The sequence below is a fragment of the Panthera uncia genome (assembly GCF_023721935.1).
Source record: "Panthera uncia isolate 11264 chromosome A1 unlocalized genomic scaffold, Puncia_PCG_1.0 HiC_scaffold_16, whole genome shotgun sequence".
In the NCBI taxonomy this organism is placed as follows: domain Eukaryota; kingdom Metazoa; phylum Chordata; class Mammalia; order Carnivora; family Felidae; genus Panthera; species Panthera uncia.
In genome coordinates, this window is record NW_026057576.1 from 64,313,011 (window position 1) to 64,335,933 (window position 22,923).

General features: G+C 44.9%; 1 protein-coding gene across 2 annotated transcripts in view; it reads right to left on the reverse strand.

The window, feature by feature from the left end:
* Positions 1-22,923, reverse strand: part of ABCC4 (ATP binding cassette subfamily C member 4) — a 260,291-nt gene that overhangs the window by 134,388 nt on the left and 102,980 nt on the right. For both annotated transcript variants that reach the window (XM_049647145.1, XM_049647146.1), the window contains 8 exons: positions 14,033-14,127; positions 13,704-13,790; positions 8,587-8,683; positions 5,177-5,386; positions 3,189-3,329; positions 2,533-2,570; positions 2,050-2,144; positions 91-237 (listed from right to left, as the gene is read on the reverse strand). In XM_049647145.1, the coding sequence (XP_049503102.1) occupies positions 91-237; positions 2,050-2,144; positions 2,533-2,570; positions 3,189-3,329; positions 5,177-5,386; positions 8,587-8,683; positions 13,704-13,790; positions 14,033-14,127 (910 nt within the window). The remainder of the gene's footprint in view (positions 1-90; positions 238-2,049; positions 2,145-2,532; positions 2,571-3,188; positions 3,330-5,176; positions 5,387-8,586; positions 8,684-13,703; positions 13,791-14,032; positions 14,128-22,923) is intronic.

The following is a 22,923-nucleotide window of genomic DNA, read 5'->3' on the forward strand; positions in this document are numbered from 1 at the left end:
GTGTCTCCTCCATTCTCAATGCTGAAAAGTGATCAGACACAAACGGTGTCAACGAGGCAGATTTACAAAGAAACCTGGTGTCTGACTTACCTATTGGGTTTCTGTCAAAGAACAACACTGGAGCTCTCAAAATGGACTCAAACATTTTGTTGTGCAAAGCTTGTGAGGAATTAACAAGGACGTAGAATACCAACAGAGATCTCGCTATGCCAAAAAGCACAGTAGCCACAGTTAAACCTGAAATAAAGAAACATCACTCAGAGCACAACATCCCCACCTTTTCTTTGGCGAAGCCACAGCATGGCAGGCAGTTGATGAAATTCTGTGTCATAAGACATGTGGCTTCTGTAAGAGTGCAATGCATTTGCAAGATACTTTTATAAAGAAGTATATCATTTACTTTTCTCTCATTAAATAAAAACTGTATGCAGAAGAAAATCAGGTGTAAATGATAATTTCATACTAGGCTTTCCTGATTCAATTACAAGTTCTATTAAAACCAAAGAAAAAGAGATAATTACAAAAACTCGTTGATCTTCCCTTCTCCACATTTCAAGTTTTGCTACCCTATTTACACATCTCATAATCTAAAACTTCCAGTATGCTCTCACACCAGCATGTGAATTAACAGGGAACAAGGGAAATGACATGCCATTTCCTTGTAGAAAATGCCCACGTGGCTTTAAAGAATATGAAAATACCATATTAAGTTGCAAGTAGAAAATCTCTCAACGGAAGTGCAAGAAAATACAAATTATACATTAGCATGAAATAACCTCGGTGAGCAACTAATCTCCAACACCAAGCATTTTATACAAACACAAAGCCTTTTTAAATGAACACAACTGATTTAAATTATAGCTTTTTGTCAATGGCATAAATGAGTACCTATGATGGGCATAAAAATCAACATCATTTTCCTATCATCTCCTGAACTCCCCATGCTAAAGAGAGTTGGGAGATAACTTCTGTGAGTAATACTCCATCAAGTCCATTTTTACCCCTCACATGACACATCACTGTTGTCTCCACTCTGAAAGCTGCTCAGAGTCCTAACCGCCATCCAGAGGCGTTTTCCTGAGGCCCCCATCCTGCCTGGCTGTGCAGCAGAACGGCTCCTCCCTCCCCCTCCCTGCCACCGGGCCTCTCACGGCCCACCCGTGTGGAAGGGAAACAGCTCATGTATTCAGGGTTCTTTAGCAAGTGATCAACGAAATAAATAACCACATTTCAGTGAGTAGGTTTTCACAAAGATCACTCGCTCTATCTTTGCGGAAAGCTTGTATGAGCGTTTCCGGCGAGAATATTTAAAATTTCAGATGAGGATTTCCTTTAAAAAGTATGTAATGCCACATATATTCTAAGCACTCTTGTGAAAGCAGAGCGCTGTGTTAATATTAGTCTGGCAAGCCAAATGTTAAATTAATCACACAGTTGGGGACGTGATAACATTGTGATCTCAAGGTAAGAGAGAGAAGGAATCCTAATTCCCAGACACTGGATTTTTCCCTGCTCAGCTTCTCTCTTAAGTCATTAGTGAAGCCCAGGAGATGAGCAGTACGGGGAAGGGAGCTTTGCATACCTGTGAGGGAATAATGCTTTTATGTGGGGGAACCTCGCTGCCAGAGGATTTCATCCAAGTTCAATAAAAGCCAGGGTTTATTCAGACAGAATTGGAACAATCCGAACCACAGGGTGGGGATCCGTTTCTAATCCCCTTGCCCATCCAAATAATGATATAAGATTTAGCTAAAGCAACCTATTAGAATAGACAATAGCCACATATTTCCAGTGGCTGATTTTCTGAATGCTCAATCCTGGTTTAACTTCCAAAATCCAGTACAGAGCAAATTAAGAGTCTTCATTCAACCTCTTTCTTCTGGTAGATTTTAAAAATAATTATTCTAATTAATTCACAGAGTAAATGCGACTCAGACTCTTAATCTGTTAAGACATTACTGAATTACTCCTGGAAGCCCTAGTTACTCACACAGGCTCATTGTAAGCACCTCAGACTCCCGGATAATAAACCGAATGATTAAACTTTACCTGAATAAATTCCTAAGTACCAGTGAAGATCGAGCTTCTCAGTGACATTTTCTTTTCCATTTACCGTGACATTCAGGGCACTTTGTTCACTTGCCCTGTGAAAAAGGGGGAAAAAAATATTAAGCTATTGATAGAATTTAGATGAATACAAAAAGAAAAAAATTAACCTCAATTTGGGAGACATGTTTTATGCTGGAAAGGATTCCAAGCATGCAGGGCCCCATGTACATCCTCTTTATACAAATTCAACTTGCATCGTGACACTTTCAGTTCTCAGAACTGTCTGTGTATAGACACTGAGGGTCAGATGTGGGAAGAGACCGTGGGAGGGTCACACTCCACCAGCAAGAACTTCAATGTCTCTTTTGCTCTAGGGAAACTAAGGGAGGATTAGGACAGGAGGCCCAACAAACCCGACTCTGTGGGAAAGAGAGGCTGCCTGCCAATTTGGGGGCACCTCATATCAGACCGGAAACAACTCACCAATAGGAGAGCCACCAGTCCTGGAGAACGTAGGCAACCTAGCACGAAGAAATAAACATAAATATCAAGCACCGCCTAGCACCTCAACTCTCTCACTCCCCCAAAAGGAATGTTGAAAGGCTCTGGAAATCAGACACGATTCTTTCAGCTCAGGTCTGAGCCAAACCCCACATCCCAGATAACAACACCTCAAGTAAGTGCATGTTACATTTTAAAATCTTTGAAAGAGGGGCGCCTGGGTGGATCACTCAGTTAAGCGTCCGACTTTGGCTCAGGTCATGATCTCATGGCTTGTAGGTTCAAGCCCTGCATCGGGCTCTGTGCTGACAGCTCTGAGCCTGGGGCCTGCTTCAGATTCTGTGTCTCCCTCTCTCTCTCTGCCCATCACCCACTCATGCTCGGTCTCTCTCCCTCTCAAAAATAAACATTAAAAAAAAAAATTAAATCTTTGAAAGACATCCTTCTTCTTCTAGAAGCTCTCTAAGAGCACACACAACACAGTAAACATCAAGTTATTTTGTTCCCCAAGATAGCATGTTTCAATGCAAATCCAAGTGGACTGAGTGATACGGTAACAGTGGCGTAAATATATACAGTAGAGTCACACTGTAAACATCAAGCTGAGGCCACAAGACAAAATGAATGTCCTTACTTACCTGAGCAGCGATGTTTAGTAGAATAAGGAAAATGATGATGACCCAGTGAGCACCGGCTGTGAGGTAACTCTTGTAGGCCTTAAGACCAACTTTTCCTTCTGAACGCCTCTCCTCTGACACTGTAACCTGTAGATTCTCAGTCTGGCAAGGGGAAAAAAGCAGCGAGAGATGGACCTTTACACCATACTCCCAAAACTTTGAAAGGTCAATGGTGTGCTCCGCTGGCAAAGCCATGAGAAAACAGACACATCTTACACGCCGAGAGTGCAAAATAGTACATGTCCTGCAGAGAAGGGTATAGAAGTATCTAGATGAACCACATATGCGTTCACCCTTGGGCCCAGCCATCCCACTTCTAGGGATCTATCAGCAAAAAGGAAACACTGTTTGTACAAGGTTACTCACTACTGCGTGATTTTGTTTGAAGCAGAACATAACCATTTCCAGCACGTGTACAACATAACCAATTCAAGTATAAATGCAGAAGCTTATTCCACGGTAATATACAAAATGATATGGAGCTATCTCTGTAGATTATTTGTGCCACTAAATAATGGGAACATAAAACATAGTAGGAGCTCAAAATATTATCCAAATACAGTAAACGGAGTTCAAACAACAAGAGGGAGAGTTTGGACAGCAACGGATAACACGTGGTCTGAATTTTTTTGGTTCCTGAATTTCAAAGAGTGATTCTTCAGTCTGGAATGTGAGGGACTAATCCAAACCCTTACCAGAATCATCCAGGCCCCTAGATTTGGACTGTGAGAGTTTGGACATTGAGGACTACCTGTGCATATTTTTAAGGGAGATCTAGTATATTTCTGCACTTCTATCCGGAGAACTGAGAATGCATTGTAGATTCACATAAGCCAAAGATGTCCTTGGCTGCAAATGTCCATCGATGGATGAATGGATAAAGAAGATGTGGTATACATATACAATGGAATATTACTCGGCAATCAAAAAGAATGAAATCTTCCCACTTGCAACTACGTGGATCAAACTAGAGGATATTATACTAAGTGAAATTAGTGAGTCAGGGAAAGACAAAAACCATGACTTCACTCATATGACGACATTAAGAGACAAAACAGATGAACATAAGGGAAGGGAAACAAAACTAATACAAAAACAGGGAGGGGGACAAAACAGAAGAGACTCATAAATATGGAGAACAAACTGAGGGTTACTGGAGGGGTTGTGGGAGGGGGATGGGCTAAATGGGTAAGGGGCACTAAAGAATCTACTCCTGAAATCATTGTTGCACTATATGCTAACTAATTTGGATGTAAAGTTAAAAAAATAAATAAAATTAAAAATTAAAATAAATAAAATGTAAAAAAAAAAAAAATAAAAAAAGATGTCCTTGGCTGTATGCTGGCCTCTATGGTTTCAAAGATGGATACCATGTGGTTCTTGAACTTGTGTAAGAAAGGAAGATGGGAGCTAACTCTAAAGTGTCTGCTATGTGCCAGACCCTTCACACATGCTACTTCTGGCCTCTCACCAACCATCGGACAATGGGGCAAAATAATACAAAAGGTCACATGCAGCAGCAGAACATTCCACCACATAGGAAAAGTAGCTGACTTAACATGGACCACAGCAGGACTCAGTTGGAGGAGACTTCAAATTAAATGTCTGGATGCAAAAGGGTAGCCTGGGGCCTCCAGAGCAAGGAAGGTTTACCTATGGTAAATTCAAGAGCCCTACCAGCAGCATGAGCCACCGACCCCCAGGAATTTATAGCAGTCCACCCACTACTGAGCCCCGCAAGCTCCTCCTCCGTCCAACACCCAAAGGAGAACCCTAATCAGGCTTGCTCCCTTCATTCTACATTAATTCTACCCATTACATGCAACAAGGCCTTGGAACCTCAGAATCTACTCTGGGACAAATGAAGGTGTCAGAGACAGAGCGGACTCAAGATGCATGAGGACACAAGAGAAGACACAACCAGGCCGTGCTGCAAGAGGAGAACTCACATTCTGGCCCTCTGGACGGCCATCTTTCAGTGAGGGCCTGGAAGACTGCTGAGACCAAAGAGAAGACTCCGAGAAGCTCCGATTCTTCAGAGCGGGAGATCCTGGAGCTGGACTCTGGTCAGCCTCCTCATTTTCCTTCTTTAAAAGAGAACCGAAATCCACCCCAGATTTCAGAAACTCAGTGTAAGTCCCCTTCTGCACCATTTTGCCCTAAAATAAAAATAAAAGAATTTGATGGTTCATTTACATTTGATAACATTAAACTAATGCTAATCAAAAATACTTAACTGGTCTCACATTAGAATTTTCGTAAGAAAATTATCTTTAGGTCTGGAATTCTGGTTGACACATCTCATTCAATTCAACTGGACACAGAATGGAGCATTCCGTTCTCAGTCAAATCCTATGGTAGGTGCTGGGGGTCATATAAGAAATGTGTAACTCGGGGTGCCTGCGTGGCTCACTCGGTTAAGCATCAGACTCTTGATTTCGGCCCAGGTCATGATCTCACAGTCTGTGCACAATCAAGCCTGCATCTGGCTCCACTCTATGAGCACAGAGCCTGCTTCGGATTCTCTCTCTCCTTCTCTCTCTGCCACTCCCACACACACACACACACACACACACACACACACACACACACACACTCTCTCTGTCTCTCTCTCCCTCTCAAAATTAAGTAAATAAACTTTAACAACAGAAAAAAAAAGTGTAACTACCACAGGCATTTAAAGCAGCAAAAAGATCAAAATAACACCAGCATTCTTCACAGAGCTATAACAAACAATCCTAAAATTTATATAGGACAGCGGTGCCTAGGTGGCTCAGTTGGTTAAGCATCCGACTTTGGCTCAGGTCACGATCTCACAGTTCACAGGTTCGAGCTCCACATCAGGCTCTGTGCTGACAGCTGGGAACCTGGAGCTTGCTTCGGATTCTGTGTCTCCCTCTCTCTGCCCCTCCACCACTCACACTCTGTCTCTCAAAAATAAACAACTCAGGGGCGCCTGGGTGGCTCAGTCGGTTAAGCGTCCGACTTCAGCTCAGGTCACGATCTCACTGTCTGTGAGTTCAAGCCCCACGTCGGGCTCTGTGCTGACTGCTCAGAGCCTGGAGCCTGTTTCGGATTCTGTCTCTCCCTCTCTCTGACCCTCCCCGTTCATGCTCTGTCTCTCTCTGTCTCAAAAATAAATAAACGTTAAAAAAAAAAAATTTTTTTTTAAATAAATAAATAAAAATAAACAACTCACCCAGCGGAGCTCACTGGTAGACAAATGGTTTGCTCTGACAGTAGTAAAGTTGGGAGTAATGTCCTCAGAAAAAAACAGTAAGGGGACCCCGAAACATCCAGACTCTAGCTAAATAGGCTGTTGGTTCTATATTCATAACCCCACCAATGCTGGGGTTTTACCTGACTCCATCATCCCCTCTGCACATGAAACTAAATGTTTTCCAGTTCGGGGAATCGGAGCGTCCTATTCCCAGAGGACTGCAGGAGTCGACACAGGTAACTGCTCCCAAGAGGCAGACACTCTGCACTCTCATCATCTTTCTTAGGGCAGAATTTCATCTGATGTCGTGAGGATCTGAGTGAGGGCCAGCTGGAGCAGATCAGGGTTCATGACCGAGGTGCTGAGGCTCAGAGGTAAACAAGCCAAGGAGTGAAACATCAAACAACTACTAAGCCTGGAAAATTCTCAGTAACCTCCACCCTGGGACCCATGCTAGCTCTTGGGGGTTGAATGATGGCTCCACCAGAAAGACACATTCAAGGCCCAAACACGATACCTACGAATGTGACCTAATTTTGAAATAGGATCTTTGTAGATGTGATCAAGCTGAAGTCATGTTGGAGTAGGATGGACCCCAAATCCAGTATGACCGACGTCCTTCTAAGAGGAAAGACTCAGACGCGGTGAACACCATGTGACAAGAGAGGCAGAGACCACGGTGTTGCAGTGGCAAGCCGAGAACACCAAGGACAGCTGGCTAACACCAGTGGCTGGAAGAGGTGATGAAGGATTCCCCACAAGAGCCTTCACAAGAGCATGGCCCTGCCAGCACCTTGATTTTGGACTGGTAGGCTCCAGAAGGGTGATGATGACAGACTTCTGTTACTTAATCCATGCCGTATGTGGTAATTTGTTATGGCAGCTCCAGAAACCGATACACTAATCTGAGCCCATGATTCCGTCTTCTGAACTTTACTGAGACTTCTAATTGCTTCTGCTGTTGCCCCTCCAGCAAACATCGAGAGGTCTTTTAAAAATTATTTTAACCTTTATTCATTTTTGAGAGACAGAGAGAAAGAGTGCAAGCAGGTGTGGGACAGAGAGAGAGGGAGACACAGAATCCGAAGCAGGCTCCAGGCTCTGAGCAGTCAGCACAGAACCTGATGCAAAGCTTGAACTCACAAACCGTGAGATCATGACCCGAGCCGAAGTCAGACACTTAGCCGACTGAGCCACCCAGGTGCCCCAAGAGGGATCTTTTAAAACCATGCATCAGACCACATCACCCCTCTGCTCTGATCTATCCAATGGCTTCCAACCCACTTCCGGGCCAGCCGCCCACTGCTCTGAGCCCACCTCCCTCACACTCTCTCGCCCACAGTGCCTCAGACACACGGGTCTTCCAGACATTCTTACAACATGCCAGGTCAGTTCCTTCCTTAGGACCCCACCGCTGGACCCCCTGCCTCAACCCCCCTCCCCCAGGTGACTGCACGGCCAGCACCTTCATGTCACTTAGGTCCCCTGAGGCACCAGCTCCCTGGGGAGGCTGTCATGGTATGCGCCACCCCCTGCCCCACACGTTACCCCTATCCCCACAAGAATGGAAGCCCCACGATGGCAGGGACTTTTACTTATCACCGCCCCGGCTCTCACACGTATGGGGCACACATAGAACCCTATGCTAGGAGACTAGTAACTGGCTACACGCAGGACTGCATGTCTCGACCGGGGGCGCTCAGCTTTCCAACCACGCTTCTGTCACTAATGGAAGATGCTCTTTGGCTAAACTGCAGAAGACAAATAGAAACGAGGATGTCTCAGTCTCCCTAATTTTCAAATAATACACTTTGATTTACGTGGAAGAAGAGGAAAACAAAAGTTCTAAATAAAACAGCATCACTATCCCAAGCAATTTTACTAGAACAGTTATAATTTAGAACTCTGAGGCACCAATTTTATATATTTAGGGTAATATGGCCTAGAGCGGAACAGTTCCATTTCTACATGTCTGGATTCATGCCTAAAAGCAGGAATACCAGCTCTGGGCAGGACAGGGTACAAAACGAAGGAAGGAGAGGGAGTTTGGCACAAACCTGAGAAGAGACCTGCTGGGAGGTCTCACCTTCAACACACCTGAGTGCTAGCAAGTCCCACAGATGTCTAGAAATTACTTACATCTTTCAATATCAGAATCTGACTTGCAGCTTTTAGGTATTGCAACTGATGAGTCACTAAGACTGTGATCTTCTCGTGCAAGGTTTGACAAATACACCTATAAATATAAAAGGTACAGTAAGCAAAAACCACGTTAATGGGGGTGCTCCAAATTGAAAAACACACATTTTCAAAACACATAGAGACAAAGACAACACACTAGTCAAAGATTTGTAGTTTAAAAACCAATATAAATACAGATACAAATCAAATACAAATGTAAATCACTGGGAACCTAACGAGGTCCTCGAATTTATCCACCAACTTGAGTCTAGTTCTGCTAAGAAATTCCAAAAAGCAGTCCAGTGAAGGAGACGCCAAGAGCTAACTAACATTTTTCCCCCCCTAAAACTCAGCTTAACAATTATTTATGTATTTCATGGTGAAAAAACAATTGAGCAATAGTGAGATTCCAAAACCGGACTGAATGAAAATACTAGTGTTTCACCCCTGTGTATGACTGGGTGAAGGAGGGATCTAAGTTATACAAAAATGTACATTTTTCTTAGTTTGCTAGGTAATTGATTTATGATGTAATATTAACCAAAAAAAAAAAAATCTTAAATTCTCAGTAACCTTCTTCCCAAAGTGCATTTTCTAGACACTTTCTAGACACACTTCCTAAATACTATTAGAAAACAAAGACTGGCATGTCCTCAATTAGTGTTTACAATATCCCCACAGTCCCATCCAGAACACTAAACCATCTTTCAGTCGGACTGAAAACCTTCTGAATATGAATACGAAAGAAGAGAATCCAAGGGGCCGAAATCATAGTGGAAATCATTCAACAGCTCAAAGGACACACCAGTCCTCTTAGCCAAGAGCCCCATCAGCACTCAAGTAGGTTTTTTACAGTAACTCCTCAAAGTGCCCCTCGTTTTAAATGCACACCCCTAGGAACTGCACTCCAGCCTGCACCTCACCATGGTCCACAACCTGTCCAGGTCAGCACATAGCCTGAGACGGGGCCATCTGACCAGAGGCAGGGCCCTAGGCATATGCTCTGGGTGACAGAGCCCCTTGCACAGCAAATCTCAGGAACGTGGGCCCCAACTCAACCTGCTGAGGTAGGTCAGATCAAGAGTTCTGCAGGCACCCAGACTGCAGTTCAAATCCCTCTTACTAGCCTGGAGATGTCAGATGAGCTAACGGACCTCTCTCTGAACCTCAGTTCCTTCATCTCAAAATAAGGCCGATGACAACCCATAGGTATGTTCTAAGAACACTAATCCACTCAGTCAATGTTAGGTCCATTCTCCACCTTCCCTAACCCACAAGTGGCCCTTTGGTTTGGACTCAGGACAGAAAAGTCCTCAGGGGACACTTCTGAGACTGGACCTGAGATCAGAAGCAAGACCCCAGGATGTAGGTATATATACTATTATTCCATTCTTTACATCCAGGAGGATTAATGTTTCCCCTTTGAAAGGTCTTGGTGTGGCTTTTATTCCTAAGTTTCCTGAGCGAGTAAACCCCTCTTCAGGCTTAGCGTGTTTAAGGGAACTGTTACTTCTTAATTCAAAATTCCCTGCTGGCAATCCCTGAAGACGGATGTTAACCACCACATCTAATGGGTTGCTGCATCCAAGATGGGCCAATGCAAAACTTTTAAAATGTTTTCTTCCTAACATTCCACCAAACACGAGGAAATATAAAGAATTACAATGATGTTATCAGGTGATGGCTCTAAATTTTTCTAAATTATGTTTTTTAATCAAAATCTCTAGGAAAATACTCTACTTGCCAAATTTTTAACAGTAAAAATTTCCAAGCCATGCCATTAAAAAAAAAAAAAAAATGAAGAATCAGTAACAAGTTATTTAACCTTTATCCTGTGTAAGGGCTGTGTTAAGAGGGCACATGTACTGTGGTAGAGAGGATACAAATAAGACAGTCACTACCCTCATTCATTCAATCGACAGACCTCTGTTGAGGTACAACACACTCTAAGTGCCAAGGACATCTACAGGTCAAGAAAACGGACAACACTGTGAAGAGGGAGGCACATTAAATAAATACAGAAAGTGCACTCTTGGGTCGTGATGTATGCTATAAGGAAAAAGCAAGGTGAGGGCTGCAATCTTGGATGTAGGGGACACACGGACCATGAGCATATCTGGGAGAAACATTCCTGGAAGAAGGTACAGCAGGTGCAGCGGCTCTGGGAGAGAAACCTGCTGCACAAAGGTGCCTTCGTGCATTCACAGTGAGTCAGGGGTAGGGGGGACTCATCAGTGCTCAAGTACAGCCCACTGAGGGCTCTGGGAAGATGAAAGGGCACAGGCCACCCCCTGGAGAAACGGGAGGGAAAGGTGGCAGCGGCATCTTCTTTGTCCTGGAGCACTGGCCCCCAGGCTCCCGGACAGAAGGAACAGGATCTGTACAGACAGGCAGATAGGAGGAAGGGACACAGCTCATTCAGGGCACTGCACGAGAGCCAGCGTGGCCGGAGTAGGGAGTTTGCGTGAGGAAGTGCTGGAAATGCAAATGGGTCAGACTGCAAAGAATCTTTTTCGGCACTTGAGGATGCTGAGCTGCGCCCTGAGCATGAAGGGGGTCCGTGGAGGCCTGAGGCGGCAAAGGTGAACAGAGTAGGCAGTAGTGGGGCAGATCCAGTTAGGACAGACTCGAACTGATTACGCAGAAGTGAGGGTCTAGGGATATGGGGCTCTCTAAAATAAGACAGGATCCACCACTCCAAGAGGTTACATGCGCTTCTGTTCACCCGAGGGCCTCCAACCTTCCACATGTGATAGAATCCACGTCGATGTTTACAGCATATAGTTGTAAGACTCGCAAACCTTAATAACCTTGGATATATATTCACGACCGAAGTAAACTGCTAATGGCAAGTAGAAGTGTAACTCATTCACTTTTAATACAAAACACTTCACATCTCTGAGCTTCAACACAACCGCCATCTTTCATAGTATATTGTTCAGTCCAATTTTCTAGCTCGTTGAGAACATTCTCCAGCTGCTGCTGAGTGATTTCCTAAATTGCATTCGTGCTCCCTGCCCTAAGTTTCCCCAAAGAACGTGGTTCTGATTAGCAAACAACAATTTTAACAAGCTTGCTTCTATCAAGTGTATATCCAAAGCCATTAAACCCGAAAGGTGCGAGAGGACTTTATAAATACCTCCTGGGTTCAAAGAAGAACCTGGGAGAGTTTCTGTGATAAGCACACTGATACCTGGCAATTAGAAGGTCATCTTCTCCCCTCCCAAGTGACACAAACTCAATGGCCAGCGGAAACTGTTCTTACAGCGATAGAGAGCTTGTGCCCAATACCCGCTCCCCACCCAGGTTGGGGAGACACATTTGTGAGCCCAGGGGTGGGGGGGCACTGGGGACAGGGAGGCTGGGCTACTCCTGATGCCACCGAGGGAGGGGGTTGGAATCTCTGTCACCGAACTCACTAACAAGCCACAAGGCACTTCCCTAAGGGAAAATTCATCCAGTGGCGATCAGGAAGGGATGGGCAAGGAGGTCGGATCAAAGAGCTGGAGGCCATGTCAGGTATCAGCTGCTCGGCTCTCTGCATTCTGAAAAATTCAATGCTGCCATGCTTCTTTTTTTCTTTAATTACAGTAAAATAAATAGAAGATCTACGATTTTAACCATCTTTAAGCATAGAGCTCAGCAGCATTACGGACACTCACACCGTTGTGCAACCATCACGCCACCCATCTTCAGAACTTGTCATCATCCCAAAACGAAACACTTGGTACATACACGCTCTAGGGGAGAAATGACAGGAACCCACACTCAGGGGACACAGTGTCCCAGCTCCTCGTATCCAGAACCCAGAGCTGCCTCACACTGCTCTCTCTGCTAGAATCTCTTTACTTTGCTACTTGGGACTTGTTGTAAATGAACTGTGTCCTCCCCAAAATTCACACGTTGATGCCTTAAGCCCCCAATACTTTAGAATTTGGTGACAGGGCCTTCAAGGGGTAATTAAGTGAAAATGAGGCCTTGATGACGGGTCCTTATCCAATCTGACTGGTGTCCTTAGAAGAGATTAGGACATAAGGAGAAAGACACCGTGGGTGCACGTGCACAGAGGAGGGGCCGTGTGAGGACACAGCAAGGCGGCGGCCATCAGCCAGCCACGGAGAGAGGTCTCAGGAGAAACGAAGGGGCCAACACCCTGGTCTGGACTTTCAACATCATTTGCAAGAACCTCTACCTCCGTGCACACATTAGGGCTTCAGGAAATGCACTTGAAAGTGCTCACCGGCTTTAATAACAGTAAGCTAACTGTGGGGTAGATCTGGATGCCGTTTTAGCAAGAGTGAGCTCATGATGCTTCTGCATACGCCAGTCTACACACTCAGTCCACAGGAAGCATCAGTCACGTATGTTAGCTTCCAGTACTTTCATCAGTGGTTTCACGACTGAGCAAGAGCCGATGAAAACCAATTCCCGAAACACAAAGTGAGAGCCAGGAGATAAGCTAGATTCTGGGTATCTAGTTTCAAATTCAAGTTACCCCTACATGTGGGGGCCCTTACCTATTAATTTTAAGAATCCATGAAGCAACACTCAATTATTGAAACCATCCTGTGATACGGGATAAGTCATTCTTAAACTATTCTAGACTTTACCAAGTACTTCCTAACCTACGGGATAATTAGCACAAACCAGCAAACTGCACTTCTAAATGTGCCATCAACAAAAATGATGAAGGAAAAGAACCTGGCAGCCAAGCACCACGTTACCGAGTCCCATTCTTCAATTCAGAAAACCGTCCAGCATCCTTCTTATTCCACCAACAACGTCTTGTTTATCACCTACAAGTAGCAAGGGGAAATCTGCCATCTATTTCTTAACCCCCTAAAGCCTGTTCTCCACTCACCGCCCCGTCCCCGACGCAGTAAGCACCGTCTGCATCTTCCCCCTTGTTCCCCGAAAATGTCTCTAAAACGGATCGTCTGTGGAGGGAAGTGAGGAGAAAGACGGCCGCCTGAGCAGAAGCAGCAGAGTCTACCGAGGCGTCCAGGCTTTCCCGAGCCCTCTTCCCCAAACCCCACGCGGTTCTTAGCAGAAGTGACCGGAGCAGGCAAACTCACAGTTCAAACAAGTGCTTGCCCACTTCCGCATCCACGGCGCTGAGAGGATCGTCCAGGAGGTAGACGTCGGCGTCCTGGTACACTGCTCTAGAAACATAAAGCGCCGTCAGCCGGGAGAACGCCCCACACCCCCACCTCTCCGAGGCCTGACGGCGTTCAGCAACAACTCGGGTCGCGTTCATGCCGAGAGCCGCCGTAATAATGCAAGATTCGTGCTTCCCACGGCGCCCCCCCCCCCCGCCTCAATGCAGCTGCAGGTGGTTTCGGGTGAGGCGCCCCTGGGAGCCGCACACAGCACAGGCGCGGGAGGGCAACCAAACCGCGATTACCTCGCGAGGTTGACCCGGGCCTTCTGCCCCCCGCTCAGTGTGGCTCCCCGATCGCCTATCACTGTCAGATCTCCGTCCTCCAAAAGCTGCAAATCCTGCACGGAGACACAAAGAAGAAAACGATGTAAAATATATCCTCCTGTCATCCTAGACTTGCAGCACCGGGTCTTCATACTCGTATGGGATCAACTACAATAGATGATATTTCAAAGAGACAGAATTGTAACCCTGAACCTTTCCAACAAACTCAGGGCTTTTTGTTTTCATTCGGCAGCTTTTCCCCACAGTATTTATGCATTTCACCATTTTAACAGATGTTTTATTGAACATCAACTGTACGTCTGGCATTGTTCTGGGCACAATGAATTTGGTTGTAGGAAGACAGTCCCTTGAGTTTCCGTGGAGGGAGACTGACACTATGAAAAATTAGCATGAGTGCAAGTCCTAAGAAGAAAAACGAAGGCGGCTCAGGGGGAGAGGGGCAGGGGAAGTGCATCGTACATGGGGGTCAGGAAGGTCTCTGATCAGAGGGGCTTTCACAGATAGATAAGTGCACCTGCAGAAACTGAAAAGCATTCCATGTGCAGGAACAAGCAAGCGCAAAGGCCATAGGGCAGATGGGTGCCCAAGGTGTTGGAGGACTAGCAGGCAGGCCAGCAGAGCTAGACAAAATGAGAAAAGAATGGGGAGAGCAAGGGCAGAGGTAAAGGAGCGGGGGGCATGTTTCACTCCCAGTGAAATGGGGAGGAGGACATGACCTGGCTTAGGGTTTTGAGAAATCCCTCTTGCCTCTCTGTGGAAAAGAGATGGTATGGGCACCCGGTGAAGGCAGGGCACACATCAGGAGGATTCTGCAAGAACGTAGGTGAGAGCAGGCTGTGGCTGGAACCAGAGTGAGAACAGCAGAAATGGAGTGCAGTGGTCAGGTTCCAGGCAAATTTCAAAGGTCGAGCCTGTAACACCTGTGGATGAAGGGGTGGGGTCGTGGTGACAGAAGAGGAGCGATGTATCGTCCTCCATGTGAGAAAGGGGAAGAACTGCCTCACCGGCTACTGAGCTGGGCAAGACAGCAGATGCAACTTGAGATCGTGGTTATGGGCAAGCCAAGATGCCTACGGAGGACATCAGGTTGCAGCTGGACGTGCAACTCTGGAGGTCTGTGCCAAGGGCTACTTGTGCAAGCTGGCGGCACACACATGACTTGGAAAGCCATGGGACTTCCTTTATCAAAGAACAAGTGTGGGGTTTTTTTTAATTTGTTTAATGTTTACTTATTTTTGAGAGAGAGTATGAACAGGGGAGGGGCAGAGAAAGAGGGAGACACAGAATCTAAAGAAAGCTCCAGACTCTGAGCTGTCAGCACAGAACCTGACACAGGGCTCAGACTCACGAACCATAAGATCATGACCTGAGCCAAAGTCGGACACTTAGTTGACTGAGCCACCCAGGCGCCCCTAAAAGAACAAGTGTGTCTTAACCAGCCAGTTTGCTGATCTCGACCTCAGCTTCCCACCCTCAGAGAAGGTTAACTAACACCTGACCCTTGTCTTCTACTTAAGTTTGTTTGTTTATTTATTTATTTAGAGACCATAAGCAGGGGAGGGGCAGAGATAGAGGGAGAGAGAATCCCAAGCAGGCTTCCCGCTGTCAGCACAGAGCCCAGTGCAGGGCTTGAACCCGTGAACCATGAGATCATGACCTGAGCTGAAGTTGGGACACTTAAACAACTGAACCACCCAGGCACCCCGTCACATTTTTTTTTTAGGTTTATTCGCTTTAAAAATGCTGACAGCACAGAGCCTGACGCGGGGCTCAGTCTCACAAACTGTGAGATCATGACCTGAGCCAAAACCAAGAGTCGGACGCTTAACCGAATGAGCCACCCAGGCGGCCCCCTTGTCTTCACATTTAAGGCATGGTGATAGAGTGACTCACGAGATCTGTACAAGAAACGAGAAGAGTAGTCTGGAAAGGAAAAACAAAAGGGAAGTGTTCAAGAGACACTGAGGTGATCAGCTGAATTAAGTAGATGCTTGTTCCACACAAGCCAGGTGGAACTCAAAGCTAAGAAGAAGCTTCATGCTTTCTTGTGAAGATCTGGGAATCTATCAAGTTATATATGAATATTATTTAAGAAATAAACTCAAAATGGATAAAGGACCTGAATGTGAGACAGGAAACCATCAAAACCCTAGAGGAGAAAGCAGGCAACCACCTCTTTGACCTCAGCCGCAGCAATTTCTTACTCGACACATCTCCCAAGGCAAGGGAGTTAAAAGCAAAAATGAACTATTGGGACCTCATCAAGATAAAAAGCTTCTGCCCTGCAAAGGAAATAATTAACAAAACTAAAAGGCAGACAGAATGGGAAAAGATATTCGCAAATGACACATCGGACAAAGGGCTAGTATCCAAAATCTATAAAGAGATCACCAAACTCCACACCCGAAAAACAAATAATCCAATGAAGAAATGGGCAGAAAACATGAATAGATACTTCTCTAAAGAAGACATCCAGATGGCCAACAGACACATGAAAAGATGCTAAACGTCACTCCTCATCAGGGAAATACAAATCCAAACCACACTCAGATATCACCTCACACCAGTCAGAGTGGCTAAAATGAACAAATCAGGAGACTATAGATGCTGGCGAGGATGTGGAGAAACGGGAAACGGGAACCCTCTCGCACTGTTGGTGGGAATGCCAACTGGTGCAGCCTCTCTGGAAAACAGTGTGGAGGTTCCTCAACAAATTAAAAATAGATCTACCCTACAACCCAGCAATAGCACCACTGGGAATTTGCCCAAGGGATACAGCAGTGCTGAAGCATAGGGGCATATGTACCCCAATGTTTATAGCAGCGCTTTCAACAATAGCCAAATTAAGGAAAGAGCCTAAATGTCCATCAACTGATGAATGGATAAAGAGGTTGTGGTTTATATACACAATGGAATACTACTTGGCAATGAGAAAGAATGAAATCCGGCCATTTGCAGCAACATGAATAGAACTGGAAGGTATTATGCTAAGTGAAATAAGTCAGAGAAAGACACATGTTTTCACTCATAGGTGGATCTTGAGAAACTTAACAGAAGACCATGGGGGAGGGGAAAGGGGGAAAAAAAGTTACAAAGAGGGAGGGAGGCAAACCATAAGAGACTCTTGGACACTGAGAACAAACTGAGGGTTGATGGGGGTTGGAAAAGACGGGAAGGTAGGTGATGGGCACGGAGGAGGGCACTGTTGGGATGAGCCCTGGATGTTGTATGGAAACCAATTTGTCAATAAATTATATTTAAAAAAAAAAAAAGAAAGAAATGAACCAATCATAGTACCTGGAGAAAAAAAAGGGAGTAATAAGAACATCCCCTAAAGGACAGGGTAACAGGTTTAATTACCTTGTATTAGAAACCTTTATTTAGATGGCTTGTAATTGTCACTAGACAGGTCCTAGCATCGACAAGCAGAATGTGGGGGAGTTTGCTGGTTACCTACCACACCTCTCAAGCATAGACTTAGGATACACAGCAACACTTTCTACGGATAAACCCTCATCTCTTCGTCTCTAACTTTGGCAAATCGGGGAGAAAGCAAGCGGCATGCTGGAATGTCCATGACAAGCATGTCCAATGATCTCCCTAAGCCTCTTTTTCCTCTTCTACAAGATGTGCTGGAGAGACAAGAATGGCTAAGCTCGAGGATGCCGTGACAATCAAAACCGTGGACAAACACCTTCTATACGTAGGAAAAGGACACAAATCATCATGACCTGCTATTCGTGGCTGATACAGATTTTCTGATCAAACCAACAGTGGGACCCCTCAGGGTGAATCACAACATGCCAAGCACACCACCAAAAGGAGAAGGGAGAGAGAGCACCCCATCCTAACCCATTCCCTGACAGCGTACAAAGACTCCCAGAATTCTCTGCATGCTCAGAGCCTAAGTGGATTACGGTAAATGAAAGGCAGCAACTGCTCAATCATGAAAATCCACTATTTCACGCGGGTTTGTTTTTTTTTTTTGCTGAAGTCAGAAGTCAACACCATCGCTTGCTTTTGCTTTCCATTAAAAACAATGGGCCATTTTGAGATAGGCTCCCAGCCTCCACCCACCCACACAGTTTACTTGGCCTCCAAGTCACTGTTGACAGTCCTTGCAAAGTGTTCTTAGGTTTTTATGCCTTGATTTTATATTGCTTTGTTCTCCTTCTAAAATAGCACCAGACTGTGGCAGAGCAACCTTAGCCATTTTCTAGAGAAGGCACTTAAAATCCACCCTTTCACTTAGCACAGTTAAGGAACACGGAACAGACACTCTCTGAGCCCGGTAGTAGGATTTTGAGTGTGTTGTTGACTCTGCAAACTATGGACAAGCATCAGATGGGGGGATGGCGGAGGGGAGTGGGGACAACATTTCAAAGAATATGAAGTGAAATCTGAGTCAGGCTAATTTTCGAACCATAATTTTTCTGTTTCAGTTAAAGGAGAAAAGCCCGAGTTGAGCATAATATTTCAAATTCTCCCAATCTCCCAGTGAGAAGAAGATATTCTAATGTTAGTTACATCACAGTGACATTTAACCAACTCTTTCCTCTGTAATGGTTTTCACTAAAAAGCACACATACAAGACTAGAGGAAAGCCAAGAAACAGCGATGCTGGGTTGATGCCACCAGGCCCAAAACCTGTGTCGAGTGCCCTCTGGCAATGGTGGAGACTTCAGTAGAAATACCACTGAGCAGACTGTTGACAGTCTAGGAGAGCCAGACTCGAGGCCTGGGGGGCAAAGGAGGGCTGGATCCCGAGTCAAACAGCCTGAGTTCCGAGGCTTTGTTCCTAACATTTCTCCCATGACTGGCCTTCCTATCATGGCCTGTCGACTCCCCAACCATCCTCGAGCTTCCTGAATCAGAACTCACCCTTTTTCTACTACACTCCCAAGACCTTGATTTCTCAGGAAGGGCCCACCGTATTCTGCTTCATAATTTGTACACGCATGCACGGTTTATCTCCCCCAGCTCCAAGAGGGTAAGATTTATGCACCAAGCCTGGTGCCCGGTTGTCTGACAGTGATTATCTCTAATCCTCACAAGCTGCAAAGAATTAGCCCCACTTCACAGATGGGGAAACTGAGATGAGGTTACATAACAGTCTGAGGACTGCCAGCTGTTAAATGGAATGGATGGAATCTGAATGAAGTTTGTCTCTATTCATAGCCTTTTACTCTTCCTTCCTCATCAAGCTGCCCCAAGTGGTTACTGAAAAATATATTTAAAAGTATATTTAAGGGCACCTGGGTGGCTCAGTTGGTTAAGAGTCTGACTTCGGCTCAGGTCATGATCTCACAGTTCATGAGTTCGAGCCCCTCGTCGGGCTCTGTGCTGACAGCTCCAAGCCTCCTTTGGACTCTCTGTCTCTCTGTCTCTCTGCCTCTTCCCTCCTTGTGCTCTTTATCTCTCAAAAATAAACAGACATTTTTTAAAGTATATTTAAAACAAAAAGTGTACTTATAATATCAAAATTAAGACTTGAAGACTTCTCTATACACACACAAGTATCGATAAACTTAGTCTCCATATTTTGATTAGCCTTATAGATCTCTTTTGTACTTATTTATTTCTTATGTCATAGGTAAAAGCGATCTCAAGTGAGAGATGAAAAACTAAAGATAAAACAATAATCATTCTACAACCGTCAATGTTATCAGAAAAGAAAATGTCCAAGCTGGCAGAAATATAGTAAATAGAAGAAACTGTAAGCCTGTGAGCACCCCAGAGAGTCTTATAAATTCAAGTGACCTATGTGAGAAAATACTAAACTTGAATTTATCAATATTACACCTTCAAGTATGTATTACCCAAAAATGCTAAAAAGTCTTCCAACGTAAAATAGCCAGACAAATGTCATGTGATACGCTGCTTATCTTCTGTTAGACACTATCTTTGTTGGTGGTTTATGTAACGTACTACGTTAGAGCACCTATAACAAATATCACCTCAAATAATGGAAGTTATATACTCAAATACCTTCTTTTCTAACATGTCACATTTTATAGAGGTGATTCTACGCAAAACTGGCTGCTCTTTTATTAAGAGGCAGTATCTCTTCAACACTATTCTAACATTTATAGAATGCTTGTACCCTAGCAATCAGGTGCTTTAAGAAAGTTATTGCATTTTGTCCTAAAAAACACCACATGAGGTTGATCATCTCCATTTCATAGACAAAGAAACTCAAGCTTTGTAACCCAAATCACAGACCTGATAAATAGACTGAGACTCAATCCACAACTGTCTGCCTCCAGGGCCTTGGACTTAACCAGCTGTTCCCTAAACTATACTCTGTAACTTGCTACAGTGTCACTCTGAGTATGTCATCAGTCTAAATGGATGTTGCTAAATGTGATTACTTCATATCCTCCTATTTTATTTCAGAAATATTATCTGCTCAACGACTTAAGTTAACTTCAATTAGATCTAGTGTAACACATCTAGTTGTTAGTAATATACACGTAACATAAGAAATGTTGCCCTTTTTTGTTTTGTTTTCCCTCCAGATTTAGGGGAGGCTGTAAGGAGAAATCTCTATTATACTTATATGTATATACGAATTTAGAGAAAAGGACTATAATTGTAACAATAGCTACCATTTTTCAAAAACCCGGCATGTCTGCTTAGTCTTGACAGAAGTCCCATATGCCCACCATTTAATAAGGAAATGGACTAACATCCCAAGTTAATTCTCAAGACTGTCTCTCTCCAAAGGCCAAGGCCTTTCTACTACACATGCAGTCTTTGTATCTACGGGCAACATAATTCCAAGACGCCACAACTCTCTGTAGCCATCTTATGCCCATCCGTTGACACATGGGTTCCAAGAGGAGAAAAGCAAAAGATCTCGTAACTCATCAGGTGGTTCTGTGGTTTCCTAAAGCCCTTACCAATCACTAAACAGAGTCATAGATGGCATTTCAGAACTGCAGCCAAACTTCTTGGAAATCTTCGGACCTACTGTCGTCACTCGGAGCAGACGGGAGAAGCCCAGACAGGTAACAGGATGTGTCTGAAGTGACAAGGCTGGGGCCAGGACTCCACCCTTCACTACATCTTCACGCCCGGCCTCCTTTTCTGTCCAGGAGGGAAGGAGCACAAGGGGCCTTGACCCCACATGCCGTGTCACGCAGAACAGGTAACCGACCATGTTTATCAACATGGAGCCATGAATACAAGAATCGCAGCACAGCCCGCCTTGCAGGGGCCCTTCCCGCCAGAGTCCACGTGCCCCAGAGGTGGCCCACACACTGGTCCAGTCGTCCCATGTGGCGGTGGCAAAGGCATCAGTCCCTGGGGAAAACGCTGAATGGCAGCCACCGTCCCAACACGTGCTTTTCTCCAGGGATGGTCAAATGTGGGGAGTAGAAAGGCAGGGCTGAGCTGTCACCAGAAAAGCAAGGCCGTACAAAGAAACAGGCAAGCACTGGCCTGGCTCTTCGGAGTCTGCTCTGGGCATCAGGAGTTAAGCTTGAGGAAGGTGAAAAGAAAATGCCTGTGTTCTGTTCATTGCATACTCCACACCCCACCTTCTTCAATTGTCCCATTAAAAAAAAAAAAAAAAAATCACATAATTTACTCATTATTTAGTAAGTGACATCTATTTGGGCTAAAATAAGTTTAATGTCCCTCTTTTCAGGAATGCTCTCCCAGCCTCTGTGGCAACGGAATATAATTTCTCGTGCTAGGGGCCAAGAGTTAAACATATCATTTACAACTGGCTCAGTGTTGAAGGAGGCAAGTTAAGGCAAAAACTTTTCCTTTTCTATCTTATGTGAAAACACTGTTCCTGATTGGAGCACATACGTATCTATCTGAATGTTCTTGGCCACACAGAATTTCAGTACTTTTCTATTAGTCTTAAAAAATCTTCTTCTTGGACGCTCATAGAACCTCTATTTAAATCATTTAAAGGGTAGTTACATTGGGCACCTGGGTGGCTCAATCAGTTAAATATCTGACTTCGTTCAGCTCACGTCATGATCTCATGGTTCCTGAGTTCGAGACCCACACTGGGTGAGCATGAACTCTGCTTTGGGTGAGCCAGAGCCCAGGTGAGCCCCGCTCCTCTTTCCCTCTCCCTCTCTCTGCCCTTTGAGAACTTGCGTGTGCATTCTCTCTCTCTCTCTCTCTCTCTCTCTCTCTCTCAAAATAAATAAATAAATAAATAATAAAAATATATAAAATATAAAATATAAATTAAATTAAATTAAACAGTAGTTATGTCGAATAAGGTTACCTAGTAGTTTATGAGCTGAAAAGGCAGTGGTGTAAATATGAGAAGGAAAACTTCAGCTCCTGGTACCCAGTTAGGGTTGTAATCTTCACACATGCACAACGTCAAGGTACATGGGCCACACGGTGGCCTCTTCAGCTCCTCGCTCCCGGCAGTCATTGCGTTGAGGAGACTCACCCCCATGGTATCACATGCCACGTCCACAAGTACTTGATGACGGTGTCTGCCTAAGGAACTTCTCCAGTTATATCTGAATTAACTGTTGCTACTCTGTGTACATGCCTGTTGTATGCTCGAAGTTGACATCCTCGAATCCAGCTTTGGATGTTAACTGCTGCATCATCCCCATTTTTCTAAATGCTCCACAACACCGTTCCTGGAGCAGAGCTGACGTCCTACCCTCGCCCACCAGGCTTGCAGATGGGCTACTGGGGCCACTGCCTCTCGGCGTCTGGCTTCTCACCAGTGTCACCACTGGTCTCCGCCTCAATTACCCAACTTTAAAAATCGCTCTTCCTTATAAACTCCCTCTGCTGGGAGGCGTCATGGCCCCGTGAAGCATGGAATCTGGGGTCATGAAAAATCTGAACTTGAAGCATGG